This window comes from Octopus bimaculoides, chromosome 13 (genome assembly GCF_046866305.1).
Source record: "Octopus bimaculoides isolate indiv1 chromosome 13, ASM4686630v1, whole genome shotgun sequence".
Lineage (NCBI taxonomy): Eukaryota > Metazoa > Mollusca > Cephalopoda > Octopoda > Octopodidae > Octopus > Octopus bimaculoides.
In genome coordinates this window covers 45,366,062-45,389,618 of record NC_142940.1, presented here as the reverse complement: position 1 = coordinate 45,389,618, position 23,557 = coordinate 45,366,062, and the positions used below count along the sequence as shown (strand labels likewise).

Genomic DNA, 23,557 nt, shown 5'->3' with positions numbered 1-23,557 from the left:
GACTCTTCCTTTCATTTTTCTAAGGTAGATACAACAAGTACCAGCCATATACACAGGATCAATTGAAATTGATTGTTCTTGCTTCTGAGTTGTGTTAGCTTGCTTATCGGATAAGCAAAATGGACACAACTTGATAAATTATCATCAAAATGGCACACCATAAGTTTCCATCTTCATTGTTATAATGCCCACTATTCCTTGTTTGCATAGGTTGAATGGTGTTTGTTGAGGCAGAACTTCTACAGCTGGATGCCCTTCCTATCATTATTCTGCACTTGTTTCCAAGTGAGGAAATATTCCCCCATAAATGGGCATATTTTCAAGGAAGACTGGAATCAAAGGATCTCACTTATATGATGGTGATGCTCATCTATAGCTATCCTGTGACATCAAGATAAGAGGACACACACACACACACACACACACACACACACACACATATGACAGGTTTCTTTTGGTTTCTGCTTTCCAAATCCATCCATAAGGCTTTTGTGGCTAAGGGTTATAACAGCCCAAAGTGCTATGCAATGGGACTGCACATAAACCATATTGTCAAGAAAAAAATCTAACTGTACAGCCATACATGTTCTTACATTAGAAATCTGGCAGAAAACAGTTGTTTGGTCAATTTAACAGGGAATTAAAGTACCTTACAGTATTTAGATGTCTCTTCACATTTTGAGGTTCAAAACATGCAAAGATTGGACATAATTTCTTCCTTCAAGAGAGTTTGATAACATAAGTGCCAATCAAATATTTGCATAAATTTTATTGATTGTTCCATCCTTCCAAACATGTGACATTCTGCAAAAAGTCATCAGAAGACAACAACACCTGCTGCTGCCACGAGCACCACCAGGACATCTCTTGAGGACTCCCACCAGAAATGTTAACCACCATTATTCCACACAACACACCTACATATTCCTCTTCTGCTCATACTTCCTAATGAATTTATGCCTACATAAGCTATAGTCACTCTACCAGTTCTAGTGAGTCTAAGCTAAGGACTAAAGAAAAGCTTGGAAGAAAGAGAAGACAGAATTAACAGGTGTCAAAAACATGACAGACAAAGCTTACTTGTCAATGAAACTACATAAGACATTTTTAGAAATTTTTTTGTTAATCTCTGAAAGTGTATCTACATTGTTAAATTCTAATAAATTGGATTATTGGATAAAAAAGCATAAAATGAGATTAAATTATACTTTTAGAATTTACTTAGCCCTTTAACATTTAAACTCTTTAATTCCTTAACTTGTTTCAGTCATTTGACTGCGGCCATGCTGGAGCACCACCTTTAGTCAAGGAAATCGACCCCAGGACTTATTCTTTGTAAGCCTAGTACTTATTCTATCGGTCTCTTTTGCCGAACTGCAAAGTTACGGAGATGTAAACACACTGGCACCGATTGCCAAGCGATGTTGGGGAGACAAACACACAAACATATATATATATATATATATATATATATATATATATATATATATATATACAACAGGCTTCTTTCAGTTTCCATCTACCAAATCCACTCACAAGGCTTTGGTCAGCCCGAAGCTATAGTAGAAGACACTTCCCAATGTGCCATGCAATGGGACTGAACCCAGAACTATGTGGTTGGGAAGCAAGCTTCTTACCACACAGCCATGCCTATATATATATATGTGTGTGTGTGTGTGTGTGTGTGTGTGTGTGTGTGTGTGTGTGTGTGTGTGTGTGTGTGTGTGTGTGTGTGTGTGTGTATACATATATACATAAATATACACATACATACATACATACTCAATGGGCTTCCACTTGTTATCCATCAACCAAATTCACTCACAAAGTATTAATTGACCTGACATTATAGCAGAAGGCATTTGCCCAAAGTGCTACACAGAAGGATTGAACTCCAAATGACGTATTTGCAAAGCAAACTTCTAACCAAACAGCCATGCCTGTGGCTGTAAGTATGTATTTGTACATGTACTTCAATGAATATTGCACATACATGTTTATATGATATGAGTAATGGACTGGTGTAATGCATATTTGTATGCATGAAGTAGGAACTCTACATAAATATGTATTTCTTTTTATGTATACACCATGAGCTTATATGTAAGACCATACGTGTTTGTGTGTGTGTGTGTATGTGTATTATGTGATCATAGTTTTCATATGTAAATGCGTACTTCAGCGTGCAAGCAAATACCAGTCTATGTTTAAGCTCATACACGCAAACATGCATGCTGTTGCATTTCCTAACAGCTGTAAAAGCTGAGTCACTCAATTCCTTTTTTTATACACACACACACACACATATAGCAATATTAATTGCCTTCTTGAGTACAAGACCCTTCTTTTATGCAGAAAGGCAGTGGCATTCTTCCATATAGAAAAGCAGGCAACCACATTAAACTCCACCACACTGCTCACAAGACACAGCAGTTCATACCGAAGCAGAGAGGTTTGTTTATAGTTTATCAAACACATCAACAAACAGTAGCAGCATTAACAAGGCACTGTATCACATTTAGCTAATTAAGCCATGACCGACCACCACCCACTAAATTACTGCTAAGTCTTGTAAATTACTCCTCCAAGTCAACCCTGCTAAGTAATTAAATATTGCAAAATAGGAGTGGGGAGAATAGATAGATAGACAAGCAGACAGACAGCCAAAGCGATGGATGGATGGATGGATGGATGGATAAATGGAAAATAAGCCAGATAAAGAGACAGAATATAGAGACACAGACAAAGAGATATAGACAGAGACATAGATGGATGGATAGAGAATGGGATGGGTAAACAGATAAACAAATGGATAGAGAGGGGGGGTAAATGAGAGACAGACAGGCAGAGACGTAATGATTTATAAAAGATAAATGAATAAAAACATAGACAGAGATAGATGGATAGGGTAGAGAGAGAAAGAGAGAGAGAGAAAGAGAGAGAGAGAAAGAGAGAGAGAGAAGGAGAGAGGAGACAGACAGACGGATAGATGGAATGATGAATAGATAGACAGATAAATGAATGGATTGATAGACAGAAAGATGCATGGATAAAAAGCTATACATACATGGAACCAAGTAACATATGGTAAAAATTGGACAGATTAGTAATAGTGGTCATGATATAATTAAAGAATAACAGCAGGAAAAGAAAAAAAACAGCAACAACAAAATAACAGAAAACAAAAGAAAAAACAAAACTAATCATATCAGAAGCAGGTAGGCAGCTAGTTAATGGCATTATTAGTATCAACATTTGGAAGTGGATTCTCCCCAAACCCATATCCTTAACAGAGAAAGAGTGGCCATTACTTTACCTTTTTCTCCTCGACCTGTAGAAACATTATACAATTGGCAAACGGTGGTCAACGGGGGAATAAAAGCAATCGAATTCCTCTTCTGGTGTGGTCTTAGTGCATGTCTTTTGTCCAGTGGAGACGGCAACACTACACCACTAGCTCACACATCTCATCTCCACAAACACAACCTAAACACAAACACAATGTGCACAGTCATTTCTGTTAACATGCAATGCAGGGATATCTATTATATAGACACAGCCGTCAGAACAAGGAAATTAATCAGGCTAGCTGTGTATTATTCTTGCTATTTATTTAGATATTTAATTGATTTTGATAATATGTTTGTTCTATTTTTTAATCATTTTCTTTTTGCTTTTTTTTTTCCCCCATCTTCCTTGTTATTTTTTAAGAAGTTTGTTATACTTGAAAACTGAGCTGGATTCGAGGACGAAATAAAAGACAAAGATTTCAGAGTAGTTGTAGAAGATTCATAGCGTGATTCTTTTAAAAGAAACGACAACAACAACAATAATTGTTCCTAACTTAGGTACAAGAAGAGTAATTTTGAAGGGAGACAAAGTAGTCAATACCACCAACTCCACTCCTTGACTGGTACTTTATTTCATCAACACCGAAAGGATGACCTCAATGGAATTTGAACTCAGAGTGCAAGGAGTCAGAATAAATACTGCAAGGCACTTCTTTTCTTAATTAATCTCCTAATTGTTTCTTATTAATTGTTTCTATTTTAGGCATAAGGTCAGCAATTTTGAGGGAAGATGGTATTAGTGAATCACACAGACCAGTGGTTCTCAACCATTTTTTGCCTCTGGATCCCCTTTGATCCCTATTTTACTCGAGTGGACCCCCATAGCCATTTGCTGTATAAAAAAAAAATTACTGTATTTTTATAATAAGGAATTGTATAAAAAAAATTTTTTTAATATTTGCTGTATTGTAGAAGTATAACCAATTTATTGCACAAAAATTTTAACAAAATCTTATAAGGACCCCCTAAGGGCCATATGGACTCCAGTTGAGAACCAGTGACATAGATCTCAGTATGTACATGACTGGTATTTCGTTTTATCAACACTGAAAGAATGAAAGGTTAAAATAAACCTCGGAGAGATTTGAATACAGGATGTAAAGAGCCAGAATTCTACATGGCGGCATTTTTTCCTAATGAATCAGCCAAATTATGCCTTTAACTGTTTCTATTTTAGGCACAAAGCCAGCAATTTTGAGGGGAGTGGGTACAAGTTAATGACATTGAATTCAGTGCATGGCTGCTACTTTATTTTATCAGCCCAGGAGGGATGAAAGGGAAAGTCAACTTCAGTTGGATTTGAACTCAGAATGTAAATAGCCCAAAAAATACTGCAATAGTATAATGTTTCCGATTTAAGTACAAGGCCAGTTATAAAGGGATGGGGTAAGTTGATACCATCAACACCAGTACATGGTAGTGTATATTATCAACTCTAAAAGGATGAGAAGCAAATTTGGTTTCAGCATGACTGGAGCTCAGAATATACAGAGCCAGACCAAAAACCACAAGGCATTTTTCCAATGCTCTAATGATTCTGCCAGAATTCCACTCTTTATGATGCTTACCAATTTGGCACTAGGTTAATAATTTTCAAGGGAAGATGTCAGTTGATATCATCAACCCCTGTGCATGACTGCTAATTAATTTTACTGACCTCAAGAGGTGAAGTTAATACCAGTGGGATCTGAACTCAGAATGTAAATAGTGGAACAAATACAGCAATAATAATTTCAACTTTTGGCACAGGGCCAGCACTATTTGGGGGCTAGTTGATCACATCAACCCAAGTACTTTTTTTTTGGGGGCCAGTAGTTGACTAACGGCCAACACTTGATTTTGATCCTGCAAAAGATTTGTTGTCATCATTAGTGCTTTTGTTTGTGTCACATAATGTTTCCACTTTTGAAAATTGTGTTGCATTTTTAAGTTGGCAAAATTTCTGCCAGTGTAATGAAGTTCTCTCTCTCTCTCTCATCTATCTATCTCTTATTGTTTGTATCCTGTGTATGTTCAATGTTAGTTTCCTTGGTGGGGGGATTTCCTGCTGCTCTACAACAACAGAAGGCCATATAGAAACGAGTGTTAGCATGAAATGAAAAATAAAATAGATTTCAAAAGAAAAAGTAAGTTTTGCTTTTTGCATGCCCTCAACTATTGGGATACACATTCATGCATTTAAAAGTCTCCATGTCTGTAAAGTAATTTAAGGAACAACAATTTTCATTCAGGAAGACTTGGTAATAATCCGATTTCTTTGGAGTGATTTGAAGACTTGTCTCTTCACACCAAAAAACTGGTGGTGGTAGTGGTGGTGGTGAATGATGATGATAAAGTATTTTAGAGCCATACAGTGCAATGAAGAAATAATAAAAATAATTGTTATTAGTTATAAATCAAGCCCAAAGTCATGTGTTTTGGAGGACAAGCATATGGTTGATTAAACTGACATCAGAATTACTTTGTTTTATTGGCCTTCGCAAGATGAAAGGCATAAATCATCATTGAAAGGATCGGATATTCAACACCTAAGGGACCTAACTAAACAGAATGAGACATTTTGCCTGTTGCTCTACCAGTTTTTCTAAATTGAATAATTGAATGAATGGATGAATCAGAAGGTTGTGGAAGACCTGCAGATACAGAATGATATTTAAAGACTGAGAAATGATTTGGGTAGCAGAAAAAAAATAAAGAAATAAAATAAAATAAAAGAAAAAGAAATAAAGACCTATCTAGTAATTAATAAGTGGTAATTTGTAACTGGTTTAATAATGATTAGTTAAAACAGTAAATACTGAATGGAATTATTCATTATGAACAGTGAATGTTGAACAGGAGTGAGTCCATGAACAGAGAATAAAAGGCAGCCAGCAAATAGTTCCATAAACAGCAGGTGATGAATAGTTGGTTACTGAACAGTTAACAGGTTAATGTATGAGCCAATGAAATATTTCATTTGCCATGCCACTGGCTAGCTAAGTTGAGGTGAAACAACCAAGTGTGTACTGGATTATACCGTGTTATTTGAGATTATTGCATTGTGTATTTGTTACAGGATACTTCATTCTACATGCTTCAGTTATTCAGCAGAAATAGCTACCAGATTATCTGCAAGTTTCCCCCAGTGACACATTGGATTAGATGCATAATGTAGCGGTTAAGGTATTGGGCTCACAGGTGTTAGGTCTTCTTATCTTTGAGTAAGCCACTTCATTTCATACTGTTCCAGAACACTTGATTGAAAATGAGTACTGGTGCCATCTGGGAGTTAATTCTGCAACAGACTAGCATCCCATTCTGGGTCAGTCTTGTACTCCCAGTATAAACAAGTTGAAAATCTGGATAATCTCAAACAAATTGACTCTGTATTTTCTTTTAAAGTCTGATACTTATTCTGTCAGTCTTTTTTGTCAAACTGTTAAGTTACGAGTATGTAAATAAACCAGAATCAGTTACCAAGCAGTGAAGGAAACAAAGACACACATATAGATATATGTATATACATACACACATATATACAAGATAACACACACATACACAACAGGCTTCTACTCAGTTTCCGGTTACAAAATTCATTCAGAAGGCATTGATTGATCTAGGGTTACAGTAGGATTGAACCCAAAACCACATGGTTGCAAAGCAACCTTCTTAACCACACAACCATGCCTGCACCTATTGTGTAATGTTTTACAAGAACGCACATAGCTTTCCATATTCTGTAGAGAAATAGAACTGGTACTTCATAATCCTAATTGCATGTTTCTATCACTGAATAACTGTCATATATGAATGAAACAACAACAACAAACTGCAGCAGTTCCAGCTGCTGCCACAGTCACCACCGATACAACCACCACTGCTACTATCAGCACTGTTGCCACCACCATTGCTAACACCAAGATATAAAATAAAACATTAAATAAAACCATCTTTTATAAGTGATGGCATTTATAAACAATAATTAGGAGTGTCAGCATAATTACACTGATGAAGCATCAGAGATGACAAGCTGAATAATAATAAAAATAACAATAATTTTTTTTTAATAATAATAATAATAATAATAATAATTTAAATTTACATCTGTGTAAATAATTAACTTATAAGCAAACTGGATTTGCAACACAGATTCAACTCCCACTCATAGCTTATTCACTTATTCTGAAAGACAAAACAAAAAAACCAAACAATAAAAAAAAACTGTCCTTGAGAAAGGTACGAATGCCACAAACTGGTCACCTGGTTTCATACCACTACCATAATCACCACCAAACCATTTGTGTGCTTCTAACAGAATCCACCCTGTTGCAAATATTCAAGTCACACAAGTTTCTAGTCTGATGATAGCTGATCAGCCCATGCTATTTTCTATTTTTATGAATATATTTTTAATATATATATATATATATATATATAAACACATGCACACAGAGGCACATCAGCACATAGATGCAAAACAAGGTGGAGAAGTTGAGTAATATGCTATTTACTATTTTAAAAAAATCAATTATCTAATCAGACTGAAATGCTTATTCATTGAACTATAAAGACTATGTTATGTAATATTATATATTTTGATGTACCCTCATCTAGACATCATTGTCGTACAAGCAAGGTTGTTCGCTGACATTCTTCTGTGAAAAACATGTCTGGCCATGGGGAAACATTACCTTGCTTGGAAACCGGTGGGTACTGGCAACAGGAAGAACACCTGGCTGTAGAAAACCTGTCTCAACAAATTCCATATGAACCATGCAAGCATAGAAAAGTAGACGTTTGATGATGATGATGATGATGACGATGATATAGACTAACTTTGTTCATGGCGAGGTGTATGCTTGCTTGTTGAAAAATCAAAATGATGCATGGGCCAAAGAAAAAAAAAAGCTTGAAAAACAATCACCTATTTGAAGTGGGAATGTACTTAACAGCATGCTTTTTATTTAGGGAAGAAACATGATACTGAAATAGTTGATGTTTTTTTTTTTAATTAAATAGGTCTACAAAGGACAGTAAGATTGACTTAGGCAATAAAATACTGAACTAAATCAGAAATTCAGTGTTTTAGTTTTTTCTTTACTCAGTTTGAATGCAAAACCCAGCAAGGTTAACTTAACCTTTTGTTCCTCAAAGATTAATTAAAAAAAGTTATGGTAATATAATAGGCTTTTAATTCAGTCTAGTAAAAGTGTGTGTGTGTGTACAGAGCAAATCTATTATATGTGTATGTATATGTATATATATATATATATATATATATATATATATATATATATAGATTGCTTGTAGGGTCACAGCATTTCATTTTCCAACCATAATATACTAAAAAGTATATTATGGTTGCAAGGCAAAATATTGTGTTGCTACCAGCAATTAATATGTACATGCAAGTTGTCAGGAATGTATTCAATGTATAAATTGGTCTATCCACTAGTGTAACACTGTTAAATTTAGTGGTTAATTAAGCAATGTATTCATGGATAGTTAATGGGTTGGATGTGGTGCTGAACAAGGAGCAATAACTCCTGAAGTATGTATATACACCCATTACCAACATTTCTATCTTCGATTGCATTGTTTACATAGATGTATTAATATACAAAATGTTGTAACTTTCGGTGCTAGTTCTAAATTCTTTAGAAAATCTATAGACATAAACTTATAAATATATAAATGTGTGTTTGCCCTTGCCTTGAGGTTATTGTAAACCAGTATTCCAGTCTTCTGTAATAAACATGTCTGGCTATGGGGAGATATGACCTTGTTTGGAAAGAGGTGAGGGTTAGCAACAGGAAGGGCACCCAGACATTCAAAATTTGCCTCAACAAAAATTCTGTCTGACCCATGGAAGTATGGAAAAGTAGATGTTAAACAATCATGATGGTAGTAAATCATGGGTGTGTGATTAAGAAGTTTGCTTCACAATCACATTGCATGGTACAGTAAGTCTATTTATCACACTGCATGATACAATAAGTCTATTTATAACTCTAAAATCACACAGCTACTGACTTATTTCATTGACCATAGGACATTGGATAACAAAGCAAATCCACAGTGAAATTTTATATTGCAGACATGGAGCACTGAAATAAACAACAGAATTTATGATTCACACTGATTAGCTCTCTACCATCTGTGACTACTTCAGTAAACTCTTCTGAGTACTTCTCCAATTTAAGAGCACATTCCAATCAAATAGACCTCCAGTGCTTGCAATAAGGAAAACTGGCTCTTCAGTTATCATTGCTTATTTTGTTTTCCTTCTTCTTCTTCTCTATGCTAGCATCAACAGCTGGATAACTGGCAGAAGGTGGTGGGGTGAATGAAATTCCCTTAAGTTCCCAACAGCAAAGTATTTGCTAGCAATTACAAGGACAGAGAGAGTGTGTGTGTGTGTGTGTGTGTGTGTGTGTGTGTGTGTGTGTGTGTGGGTGGGTGTGGGTGTGAGTGAGTGTGCATGCATATGTGTGTGTGTGTATATATTTTTGAGTTGCAGTGGAACTGTGTCAGTGACCAGGCTGCAGTTGTGCAATAGAAATTTTGACATTACATAAAATAGAAATAAAATTAAAAGTGAATTTAAGAGGTTTATGTACTACTAAATGGCTAGGATAGATCTTCCATGATGTAACAGCTTCAGTTTCAATACACAGTCCCAGATTGAGTCACTTGCAAACATGATGCCAAGTATAAAGCTCCTCTGTCAGTATCAGGCAAAAAGCACTCATGCTGGTATCATGTAGAAAGCACACATGCCAGTGTCACATTAAAACAGCACCTGTGCCAGTGCCGTGTAAAATAGCAATCCAGCACACTCTGTAAAGTGGTTGGCATTAGGAAGGGCATCCAGCCATAGAAACCATGCCAAAACAGTCTGGCACTTGATGCAACCCTCCAGTTTGCCAGCTCCCATCAAACTATCCAACCCATGTCAGCATGGAAAAACGGATGTTAAATGATGATGATGACATATATGTATTCTAAACATATCTCTTTCTCTTTACCTTTCTCTCCCTACCCTACAGCGTGTCATTAACTCTTCCCTCACCCTCTTTTCTCTCACCATCTTTTTTTCTTACTTTTTTTTTTTTTGCTTCTCCCTTCAACTAGTCATTTGGCTTTATACATCTTTCTCCACTTCTTCCTCACACTCCTCCCCCTCTCACTTTTACCCCACCTCTCTTAGTAACTAAAGTATAACAGGTGAACGAACAAGTAGATTATTATATAGATTATAATGTTACACGCACTTATTTTCCCCAGCAACCAGAGTTAATTACTGAACATTAAAATCCCATTAGCTGTTATGAAATACTTACACTGACAAATATTTGAGAGTTTACCTTGAAGGTACCAAGGATCAGGTAAAGGTGAATCATGTAACTCAACAAAACCAACAAAGTTACATAAAAAAAAGTCTTCCAAATGTATTAAAATCAAATTGAAAGATTTTTGAGAAAAACAAAATATCTACATCATGTTGTAAACATAATTGAGTGCATCTGGTCCAGAAAAAAAAATGATAGATGTTTCTGCTCCAGGTCAGCTTTGATCCACTAACTGATTATAAAAGTTGTTGCAGCTGTGACAATTCTGTTTTTAAGCTTTATGTTTTCTGTTTTCTGTATCTCAGACTACATTTTTTTCTAAAATGATTTAAGTTTGACTTGAAAGAGATTTGGCAGCAAAACCCAGCTGGTCAAGTATTTGCATAGAGGCTCCATCATTGACTAAAAGATGACAGAGAATGAACTAGACTATTGTTTATCTTTTGCTTGTTTCGGTCATTAGACTACAGCCATGCTGGGGCACTGCCGTGAAGAACTTTAGTCAAACAAATCAACTTCAGTACAGTAATACCTCACTTTACGAAGACCCGCTTCACAAGCATACTCCTGGAATTAATTAACTCCATATATCGAGGCATTACTGTACTTATTTTTTAAGCCTAGTACTTATTCCATTGGTCTCTTTTGCCACTAAGTTACAGGGATGGAAACAAACACAGACAAAAACACACATATATACACACACAAACGTACACACACACAACAAGCTTCTTTCAGTTTCTGTTGACCAAACCCACTAACAAATCTTTGGTCAGCTCAAGGCATAGAAGACACTTGCAAAGGTATCATGCATCTTAGGCAAGGAACATCAATTTCAAACTCAAAACAATGTGTGTGTGTATTCTTTTTATCCTACCACCACACCACAACTACCACTATATAATGATACCTATACATATTTATGTTTGAGTTTGATAATAATAATAATAATAATAATAATAATCCTTTCTACTAAAGGCACAAGGCCTGAAATGTGTGGGGAGGGGACTAGTCAATTACATCCAAAAGGATGAAAGGCAAAGTTGACCTCGGCAGAATTTGAACTCAGAAAGTGAAGACGGACAAAATACTGCTACGCATTTTGCCCAGCACACTAATGATTCTGCCAGCTCGCTGCCTGTAATTCCTTGAGAACTATCATAGCAGCATATGTCACTGCGGAACATGAATCTCCAGTTATATCATTCTAATAGAGTACTAGGTTCAAACGATATTAGCATCAACTGTGGCAATTTCCAAGGTGACTCACTTTCAGCAAAGAAAAAAAGCACATGAACAATCGGCTGGTAGATGGGAGCAGAAAGCTCTGCATGGCAAATATGTGGCTTGTACCAAACAAGCTGATGTTGACCAGAAGCACACCCACCAGGGGCTATGAAGCTCAAGGCTAAAAGCAGAATGTGAAGGCTTCATTTTAGCTACTCAAGACCAAAACTTATTACCTTTTATCTCTTATCAAGCAAATGTCTGATTCTACAATGATGAGATTGAAACAATGGATCACAATCTCTGGATGTAAAGTTTTATCACCATGTAGAGTATAAATCAAGACATGTCAGAGTTGACCGATATCCACACTGGTTAATATGTCAGCATTATGAAGTCAAAACCGTTGAAAAGTGGTATCAGCATCACCCTGGGACTGTAACTGAAGAAGAAAATGTAATGATTTCTATGGGACTTTCCTGTACATACAGACATAACTATCAAAACTAATAAACCAGATATTGTTGTAAAAGACCGAAATAATAAAGTCTGTTTATTGATTAATATAAGCATCCCTTGTGATCATAATATTGCAGAAAAAAGAATTTGGCAAGCTCAGAAAATATAAAAATCTGCTAATTGAAATCAAAAGAAAAGTGACATCTCCAGGCGGTTTCAGTACCAGTGAGTGTAGGAGCACTAGGAATGATCAAAAATGGAATTGGAAATTATTTGAGAATCATCCCTGGCTTACCATTCCTGCAAGAAGTGCAAAGAATTGTTTTAATAAGTACATCACATGTTTTGAGAAAATTATTGCTGTGGGAACAACAACTTTCCACGTAATAATTTTTGTTTTTTACATAACTTTATTTGATTTTGTAAATAAACAATCTGGTGTGTTTATTTTAATGGCCTATCAATGTTTACAGTGAGTTTCTTTGCCCTAGGTGTCAGGAAGACACCAGACAAGAAATGGAAACAAAATTGAAGGAAGATGAAAAACATATAATACTAATAACAATGTATCATATAAGATAAGAAATAGAACTTAATATGACACGGAATATTGACAGATATCACACGAGGAGACAAATAACTTCCGTTCAAATATCAAAATACAGACAGAAAAATCAATATTTTTATGATTCATTTTTGTGGAGGTGGGTGGGGGCAGAAGAGAATGAAAACAAAGAATAAGGAATCAGACAGTTTGAAAATAGCCAGGAGGAGGGAGTTGGGAAGACAAGAAAGATGGAGTATTGGAGATAAAGACCAATAGAGAACAAAGGAAAATTGGGATGATGAAAATGAAGCTGACTCTGGAAAAGAATAAAGTTGTGTTGCAGTAGCCACGGTGATGATGACGATGATGCAAATGTGACGGAATTTGAAAGCTTTATCAATGGAAAAATTTCAAAGTGAAATATTGTCTTTTATCTTTTGTTTCAAGCCATTGGACAGCAGTACTTATTCTTTTTCTTAGTCTGGTACTTCTTCTATCAGTCTCTTTTGTTGAGTATCTAAGTTATGGGGACATAATTAAATCAACACCAGTCGTCAAGTGGTGAGTGGTGGCACACAAACACACATATGCATGCATACACACACACACACACACACACACACACACATACCATGGACTCTCCTGTCATTAGACGACATATGAGGACTCAGCAATTTCTTGCTGAACAACCGCGCAGATGATTTGTTTATAGTGATCAAATGTCTGAGTTCACATAAGCTCACTCCCTCCATCAAATCAACATTATCTGTACAGGTGTACCATGTGCCACACGTCAGATGATGAAATGATGTATATATATATATATATATATATATATATATATAGACACACATTATTTAATAGTGGTCTTTCTCTAAATTATATATATACACACACACATACACATCATCATTGTTTCATGTTGTTTGTTCCATGCTGGCATGGGTTGGACAGTTTGACAGAGGGCTCTGCCAGGTTCTATGTCTGCTTTGGCATAGTTTCTACAGCTGGATACGCTTCCTAACACCAATTACATAACAGGGTGTATGAGGAGCTTTTTGCATAGCACCAGCACTCATGAGGTTGCCAAATACCCACAAAATAAGACCCTTCAAGTGAGCAGGATATAGGCTGGAGGAATAAGAAACTACGACAGAAGGACAAGAGGTGAATACATGGCTTGCCTACCTGGAAAATGAGAGTGAAAGAGATGTGAATATGAAACAATAATGAAATGGAGAATGATTTAGATATCTACAGGAGATCTTAAGAGAGCACTGAGCAGTCAATGCATTGAACTAGCTGTTCAGAGAGCACTGGATTAGCAGTCAACTACACTAAACTAGCTGTTCAGAGGGCACTGGATTAACAATTGAGTGCACTGGATTAGCTGTTCAGAAAAAACTGAGCTAGCTGTTCAGAGCATGCTGAGTTAGGTGTTAGAGACAGCACTGAGCTAGCTGTTAATGTACTGACACTTACTTGGGTAAGTAAAAGAAAATGATGTAAGAAAAAGAAAGACAAGAAAAGTGGAAACATGTGAAAGTAGAATCTATAAATCAATAATGAATCACTTACAGCAAAATCAACCATCAAACAGCATCACTCAGTATTTTTGAAAATAACATGTCTACTTACATACAGCTCAACTTTTTTTGTATTTTGTAAAATTCAACACATACCTAAATAAATAAATAAAAAGAACAAGCGTTAGTATTGGAAAATTTTCAATTTCTCTATTCTTAAATAACACTATAAAATGATATTTAACATTAAAATTTAAATTATTTTGCTGGGCAGGGGTGCAGGTTTATGGACATTGAAAGGAGAAATTTTTAAAAAATGGGGGTGACACCCTCCCACCTGCATGGCCATGCACTGTTTATCTTGATAGGAGGTCACCATGCCATGTACATATGGTTGTGATGCATGTGCCCAGTGTACCTTTATCAGACATGTAGTGATGATGGGGTATATTGGGCTTTGTATATTTGTACCCCAGGTTCACTTTGATGGCATGTGCTGCTCTTTCACTCATTAATAATAATAATAATAATGATAATAATAATAATAATTTTGGCACAAGGCCAGCAATTTTAGGGGAGGATATAAGCCTATTTCATCAACTCCAAAGTTCAACTGGTACTTATTTTATCAACCCGAAAAGGATGAAAGATAAAGACAAATAATAATAACTGTTTTTAATTTAAATATAGATTCCTTTTATTGACTGTAAAGTGGCTATGAAGTTGGAGAGCCGACAAAAACAAAAAAGAGAGAGAGAGAGAGAGAGAGGGTATACATATAGTAAAATGGTGAAATCAACAGTAATAATAAATAACAAGAAAGGATCTTCAAAATGGGAGGCAATGACATGGTATGCCTCAAGTCATCCTACACAAAACACAAGAGTATCCTATTACAACAAAAGCTAGTGCCTTTTCACTGATCTTGCCCACAGGGTTAGTGTAAGCCCATTTAGCCACACCAACTTCATCACTTTTACCCACCTTTATTAACTGTATTTATTGGAGGTTAATACCTCCCTCTATACCTCATCTTCTTCTTCCAATCAGACTTCATCTTCCATCTTCCAATTCCAAGCAGTATTTGAAATTGATGAAGACTTACCCCGAGAGGAAAGCCTTTGTTCTCAAACCCTTCAGCAGTGCCCATTTCACAACTTTCTTTGCTACAGCCACCAAACAGAGGGGATCTGCACACCTCTGGATCAGGTTCAACTGCTGGTGGATCCAACACATGTATGACTGTAAAGTTTATCCTGAACAGGCAAGGAGCTCTAGTGGTGCACATGCATGCACACACACTCTCTCTCTCTCTCTTACTTGCTTTCTTTTTCTTCATCTCATGCCAGCTTCACAGGTAACTGTTGTCATGGACCCCTACACCAATAACTCATGATTCATGACTTTGCTTGGGAATAATGTAGCAATAGCCCCCCCCTCACACACACACACACCCTGCTATCTGCTGGTATGTTCAGTTTACTTTTGCTAATCTCCTACCCTCCCAAGCTTACCCATAAGGCGTAATCCCTATTTAACCCTTGGGCAAGAGAACTAGTTCATTTGACATCAGGGCCTGTCCACACATGTCAAGAGACGGACCTCCCTTCCTCTGAATACTGCACTCTTTAACCATAGGACAAATATTTTTGGTTCACAATATGAAGTATGTTAGCCTACACTTAACTAGAGTCTATAAGTTTGGCATACAAGTCTGTTTTGCTAAGTAGATTTTTGACCATTTCTAGAAATAGTTTTACTATAAAGTAATTTTTCTTTAGGTATGATCAATGTGATAATAATGATGTTGAAACATTGTACACCCACCAGCTTGTTTTCCTTCTATGAGAACGGTTCTAGAGCAGTCACGTTTGTTTTCATGCATGACCTCATCATCATATATTTGTTTACAACACCGAGAGTAGTTCTAGTTAGAAAGTGTGCAAGTTAGAAAATAATAGGATTATATTTTTGTGAACAGAGCCAAGCACCTTTGAGTAGATGTCAAATTCTATTATGTTGAATTTGTGATAAAGTTGTAGCTATTATATACAACTCTGATGGTTAATGACTTTCTGAAACAAGTGAGTATAACAACACTCATTTCCTATATTCTAACCACTCTCTGGATGTCTAAAAATTAAACTTCTATGCTTGTTTCACAGTTTGAATCATAGAATAAAGTCTTAGCAACCAAGTGTCCTTTCAATCACACCCTATTGTCTTAAAATAGAAAAGACAAAACTGAAACGTATATCAGATACACTTATCTGCGGAAAAACAAATGTGCTGGTCACAACCCAGTCAGGCTGACTTGGAATAAACAACAAAAACAAACACATGCTTATTAAAGATTATTTGTGTTTTATATACCCTCTAAAAGTCATAGCAGTAGATAAGCTTTATGTTCTTCGTATTTATACCTTGTCTTTAATCTTTGATCTGTACATAGGTCACTTTTTGTGAATACCATTTGTAAATTTCCTTGTCTTTCTATTTAAATAGTTAACTCATTTGAATGAAATAATACCAATCATTGCCAATACTGTCGAGCAAATTCACAGAGCCATAGATATTTGAAGCAATGTGTTTCTATGATCTCTGTCCAGAAAAGATAGACAAACCTGAGCTTTTAAGTCAACATTTCTCATTGACTGGCAATATATGCAACATCCAGTGGGAATTAGACTTAAAATTTGCCAATAAAGAACATATATATTTGCATATGTAGAAGCTCATCATCATTGTTTTAACATCCACTTTTGTATGCTTTCAAGGGGCAGATGAAATTAACTGAGGCAGATTTTCTATGGCTGGATGCCCTCCTGTCACCAACCTTCACCTGTTTCCAGAAGACTGAAAACAAATGACACCGCTTGTATAATGGTGATGCTCATTTACAACTATCTTGTGATGTCAAGATAAGGATACACTAACACACACAAATATACATATACAACAGGCTTCTTTCAGTTTCTATCAACCAAATCCTCCCACAAGACTTTGACTACAGTAAAAGACACTTGCCCAGGGTGATATATGGGGAACCTAATACTATGCGATTGGAAGTAAACTTCTTAATGACACAGTAACGCTTGCACCTAACATGGATACAGTCAAATGACTGAAATGAGTAATGTATATATATATATATATATATATACACACACATACATACATACATACACAAATCTATATATACATATGCACACACATGTAAATAACAATAATTATAATTATTATTATTATTATTATAAGCTTAAAGCTTATAATTATTACGGAGGTGTACTTGCATAGCAAGTGACCTGATCTGAGATTGCGTGCTGGAATGAAAACAATTGCAGTGTGGAAGGTGTTTATAAGCCATTTAAGAAACACACAAAAACCATTAGATTCACTTCAACATTTAAATTCAATTTGCCAAAATATTTTTGTCGCTTTGAGACTGCGACCTGTTCGCTGACAACAAAATTGTCACTTGTTACTGCTACTCCATTTAAAACACACACACACATACACACACACACACACACACACACACACATATATATATATATATATAAAGATTAAATGTCGTCACAGGCACATTTCTTTAGTGGCATAATCAAATTCTACTTCGACAGTCATGTTTGCTTCCATGCATGACATCATCAACATATATTTGTTCACAATATCAATACTCACAGAAACTGTGTAGTGATATGACCAACCTTTCCAATATACTCAGTCACCTTTTGTTCGTGTTTGTGTGTGTGTGTGTGTGTGTGTGTGCATGTGTTGGTATATGCTTAAATTTGTGTTTGCAACAAGATTTGGTAGATAAGGTGCATGTAGTCTTTTGAGCGCTTTTCTTGAATAAGAAAAAATGCAATTTATGTACAAGTATATATGGTGATTTATAAAGAATATGATCAATGCAAAAAAATCAGATAGGGCTTTGGGTGCTGGGTTACAGTAGGGGATCACTAAACACATTGCTTGTTACAAGTTAAAACATCACTCAAGCCATTCTGTTCCACTCCTAGACAAATCACACCACTCTCTCTCTCTCTCTCTCTCTCTCTCTCTCTGCCTCAGTCTGTTTGGTTAACAACAGATTCCATTATTATTGCATAACAATGTGATTAACAACTGAAAGAGTAAGCAACAAGCAATAAAAAAAAAATCACTTACTGCAACAAGATAATACTATTCAAATTTCCAAAGACTATCTCACTTACACTAATATAGAAAAATGTATGCAACAACAAAATAAAAAACGTGTAGGAGGATAAAGAATTATTAAATGATTCAAAGAAGAAAAATTCTTATATATCAAAAATTATTTAATAAGTATTATATAACTTGCATATGAACTGTACTTTTATCTATGTTTTCCATTGTGGTTTTTTCTCTCTGAGTGACAGACCCTTTCAAACAGAGAATTTCTAGCTAATCTGTTTCTAATATAATAGAAATATTCAATACAAATGAATCCTATTGGCCTATTATGCGAATATATTTGCCCATAAATCACAATTAGAGGCGAGAGAATAGAGATTACAACAAGGGGAAAAGAGCAGTGTTGTAAACAGATCAAAGGATGTTGGCATAAGTAGGTAAAGTAAACATTTTCGAAAGAAGTCATTGATCAGAATTCCTATAGCGTATCTATCATTACTGGATCTACAGGGAGAAGTACAGAGAAATTGCCAATAAATAAAATATAGTTCTTGAAATCTTTGTGCCAATCAGTAAAAGAATTCTTTGGTTTAAATCTTAAATAAACATACAAAAGCCAAATAAAATCAGACCAAGGCATCCAGAGAGAAATATTTTGCCATTCATAGTCAATACAACATTGTGTTGGCATGAATGCATGGTAAAGAAGATCGATTTGCAACCATGTGATTTTAGGTTCAATCCCACTGCATAGCACCTTGGACAAGTGTCTTCTACAATAACACCGAGCCAACTAATACCTAGTGGATGAATTTGGTAGATGGAAACTGTCTGGAAACTCATTCTCTGTGTATGTGTGTGTGTGTGTGTGTGTGTGTGTGTGTGTGTGTGTGTGTGTGCATGTGCATATATATATATATATATATATATATATATATATATATATATATATATATATACACGCATACACAAAACGCCTCCGCACAATTTCCATCTAATAAATATATACATACATACACAAACACTCACACACGCATATGTATATACATATATATATACATATATAAATATAGAATAGTGGTACAAGGCACCAATGTTTACTGGAAATAGCAGTTAATAAATTTACGATGCTATAGTATATATACACAGACACACGTATGTATGTGTGTGTATCTTTGTCTTTGTCCTCAACCATCACTTGACAACTTGTGTTGGTTTGTTTGCATCCTCATAACCGAGAGGTTCTGCAAAAGAAACCAACAGAATATATCCCAGACTTCTTTAAAAATTAGTACCAGGGTGGGTTTATTTGTTTGATTAAACCCTTTAAAGCTGGAACCCCCCAGTACGGCAGCAGTCCAATGACTGCAAACAAGTAATAGGAGATAACCCTAAAAACTTGTGCAATTCAATGCAGAAAGGTTTTGCTTAACGTGAAGAAAGAGAATAAAAAGAAGGTTGGAAGGATGTATAAAAAGGTGAAAAAGAAAAAAAAAAAATAATGTTTTGGTTTATCTATCATTCTGAAATTAAGTTGCCAAATGATTACAAGTATAATAGCCAAAGAGAAATGTTAGTTTGGCAAGAACAGAAATTTTCTTGATTAAAATTCAAACCCAGAAAAGAAAATGGCTGCTTCGAATAGATATTTTATAATTCATTGTGACAAGAGAATAAATATATGAAAGTATATATATATATATATATATATATAGATTGTTTAAGCTGGAACTATATAGGGAAAATTCTCTCATTTACTTCAAGTGCCAAGTCAGCACGGTACAACTGAGAATTGTTTCATTGTAACAGAGACTTATATGTGTAGCCATAAATTCATTCTCTTTCTCTCTCACACACATATCTACACACTCATTGAGTCTCTCTCTCTCTCTCATACATACACGTATCTGCACATTCATTCTCTCTCACACAAATATATCCACACACACGCAATCATTCACTCATTCTCACATATACCCAGTTTGACATCACATGCATTTATTTATGCATACAGACATACTATTTCACACAAAGAAACAAAAACAAACTCTTATAAAAAAATATACACCCACACATGTTCATACAGAGACACAGGGAGACATATGTTGCCATAGAAACATGTATTCAAACAGGACCTCATATATATTTATATATATTCACATAGGAACAGATAAAGACATATTCACATGAATGTACACACTCAAATTACAATCCATAAATATACAGTAACACCCTAGCATTGCCAAACTTTTAAATGATAGTATTTATACAAGTCAAATTTTAGAAACATTTCCAACTGGATCACAAAGTCTTGAATATCATTAATTTCTAATTACTCTTGTGAATTTTAAAATTAATTTATCATCTCTTCAGTGTAATTACACAACGAAATATTAATAGTAAGCACATTAGCAGACCATGCATTATGCAGTATGCAGCAAAATATGCATAGAATGCTTCTTAATGTCCCAATATAGATGAAATTGTCATGTCTAAAAATTTTAATAAATCTATGATTTTGTAGTTCGTGTGCAGTGTCCCTGGGCAAGTAGTTATGACTGATTACCACAGTATGTTTAATGAACTAAGCAGTTCTATACCTACTTTAAAGTTGAACGGTTAGCAATAGGATGGGTATCCAGCTACAAAAATGCTGTCTCCAACAATATGTAAATGCAGATTTATAGAAAGCATCCCAACAATACTAATATGGAAAAATGGATATAATGTAAAAGAATGAAATATAAAGATATAATTTTATCCAGCCCAATTCAACAAATTTAGTACAATCATTGTAATTAGCTTATCTTTGTCTTAAGACTCCAAACTCTAATTCCTTCTAATTCTAAAGAAGCTTTCACAGAACATAGCAAGCCAACTAAATATGTTTCTATGAGTACCTCATATTTTTTTTATTGGTTCTTTACTGTACCAGGACCATATTTTAAAAACCCTAAACCTTAACCCTTTTACTGTGGAAGTCAAATATATCCAATCAAAATTTCATTATCCTTAACTGTAGAAATCAGTTTTATATACCAATCGTTCTTTTATTGAGGAACATCATGTGTGAAACTATTTTTTGTTGAGGTCAAATTTATAGAGGCAGTATGACTTGCAGAAAATACCAATTCTATTTTTGGTAGGCATTTAACATCATTACCAGAATAACCATGAAATTTAATTTCACAGTTATAGACTTATGCACCAAGACCATATTTTAAAAACTCTAAATCTTTATCACAATTAACCCAATATAACCAGGAAATGTGACCTGAAAGCAAAATGGACAGTGAAGTGTCATTGTCTACTCAACCATTCAATCTAGAAATACTGACAAGGATTTTACAACACAATGTTGATAGTATATTGGGAGTGTATTATTAACTCTGCTTCGATTTTGCTATAAATGATACAAATCTTCAGCAATCTGCTGTCATCCATTGTAGTGGTGCCTTATACAGACATCACACTAATGTAATGGTTTGCTTTATTGTACAAAATAACTTAGCTCAGCTTCATCATTCACACTTGTCTTCTTATTAAGCATGTACAGAGAAGATTCTAACCAAACAAGCTAATTTTGCAACAATGCTTTATTTACTTATACTATCCTATCCAGTACATACTCTTTTTCGTTTTTGCACAGAATGCTGCTGCTTTGGTGGAATGATTAATGGGAATTACTATCAAAGTCAAGGTCTTATACAACAAAATTCTACCAAACCATGATATATCCAGTTATATTCCATCCACAATGTCTACTTACATTCTAATACTAACAAAAAGTTTTCTTTCCTTGTGGTAGGGGATGCTCTTAAAATACACGTACTGTATCTAATATCAATATTTTATTTATAAGAAAAAAAAAATATGATCCCTCAAAACAACTGGTATCCCATAGCAACCTTTCATTTTTTTTTTTTTTGAAAAAATACGCTTAAAATACAAGTATTGTATCTAGTTTCAATTCAGTATTTTATTTCTAAGAGAAAAATATCATGACCCTTCTAAGCATATAGTATTCCATAGCACCCCCTTGACATTTGCAACCCTTGTGAATTAACAACAGTCCCACCTAAGGGAGTGCTACCACCCAGGTTACAAGAACTATTTGTTCTACAACCACTTCAAGCTCCTTTCCTACATTTCAATTTAAGTGAAGATCTTAACTGAAATTCCAAAACCAATTTGAATAAATAACTGTCTCACTGAGAATTACAAATATTTCTTTATGTAGTAAAGTCAATAATACATAGTTCAAGTTATATCACTTTCAAATATTAAAAACTAGGGAAACTACATTTGCATTATTACTAATAAAGACTTTTTTTTTTTTTTCACAATCAATATTAACTATTTAATGCTTGTGACCATCATGATGAATACTTTTTCTTTTGTTTCTGTTTTCAGCAGGAAACAGTCATCTGCCATTTTTACATTCATTTCCAGCTCAACAAATACTTGGTAATACTCTCTGAGTCATCCATCCAATATTGACTTTCTTCAGTGTGTCAGCCATGGCAACAGAACCACACATGGTAACTTAAGAGAGGAGCTGACAGATAAGTTGTTTACATCTCTTTGCTAATATTACTTTAGAAGGAAGAAATTAAGTTAGAAAAAAGCAAAAAAATAAACAGGGAAAGTGAATGAGTGAGAATGTGTGTGTGTGTGTGTGTGTGTGTAAGAAGTACTGTGAAATTAAAAATGCTTCATATAATATAGCGTGACAATATGCTCTAGACAATAAAATACTGTGCCAATACATTCTAAATTATTTTGAATACACAAGAATACAAAAAGCAAAAAAACAAAAACATAATAGAAAAGAATGACTAGCATGTGTTTAAAGAGAATTAATAGCAAGAGATTTGTGTATGTACACATGAATGAAAGGTATGTGAGAAGTGCAATTGTATTCATTCCATTAATATTTCATATTACAGAGAG

The 23,557-nt window shown here is 34.9% G+C and overlaps 1 protein-coding gene across 3 annotated transcripts in view; it reads right to left on the bottom strand.

The window, feature by feature from the left end:
- LOC106880692 (phosphatidylinositol-3,5-bisphosphate 3-phosphatase MTMR8) overlaps positions 1–23,557 on the bottom strand; it is a 225,771-nt gene that overhangs the window by 141,272 nt on the left and 60,942 nt on the right. The window contains exon 1 of one of the 3 annotated variants that reach the window (XM_014930771.3): positions 3,317–5,637. The exons of the other annotated variants lie outside the window; for them this stretch is intronic. Within the exon in view, the coding sequence (XP_014786257.1) occupies positions 3,317–3,343 (27 nt within the window). The 5' untranslated portion in view covers positions 3,344–5,637. Of the gene's footprint in view, positions 1–3,316; positions 5,638–23,557 lie in introns of those variants that run through there. 3 annotated transcript variants of the gene reach the window in all.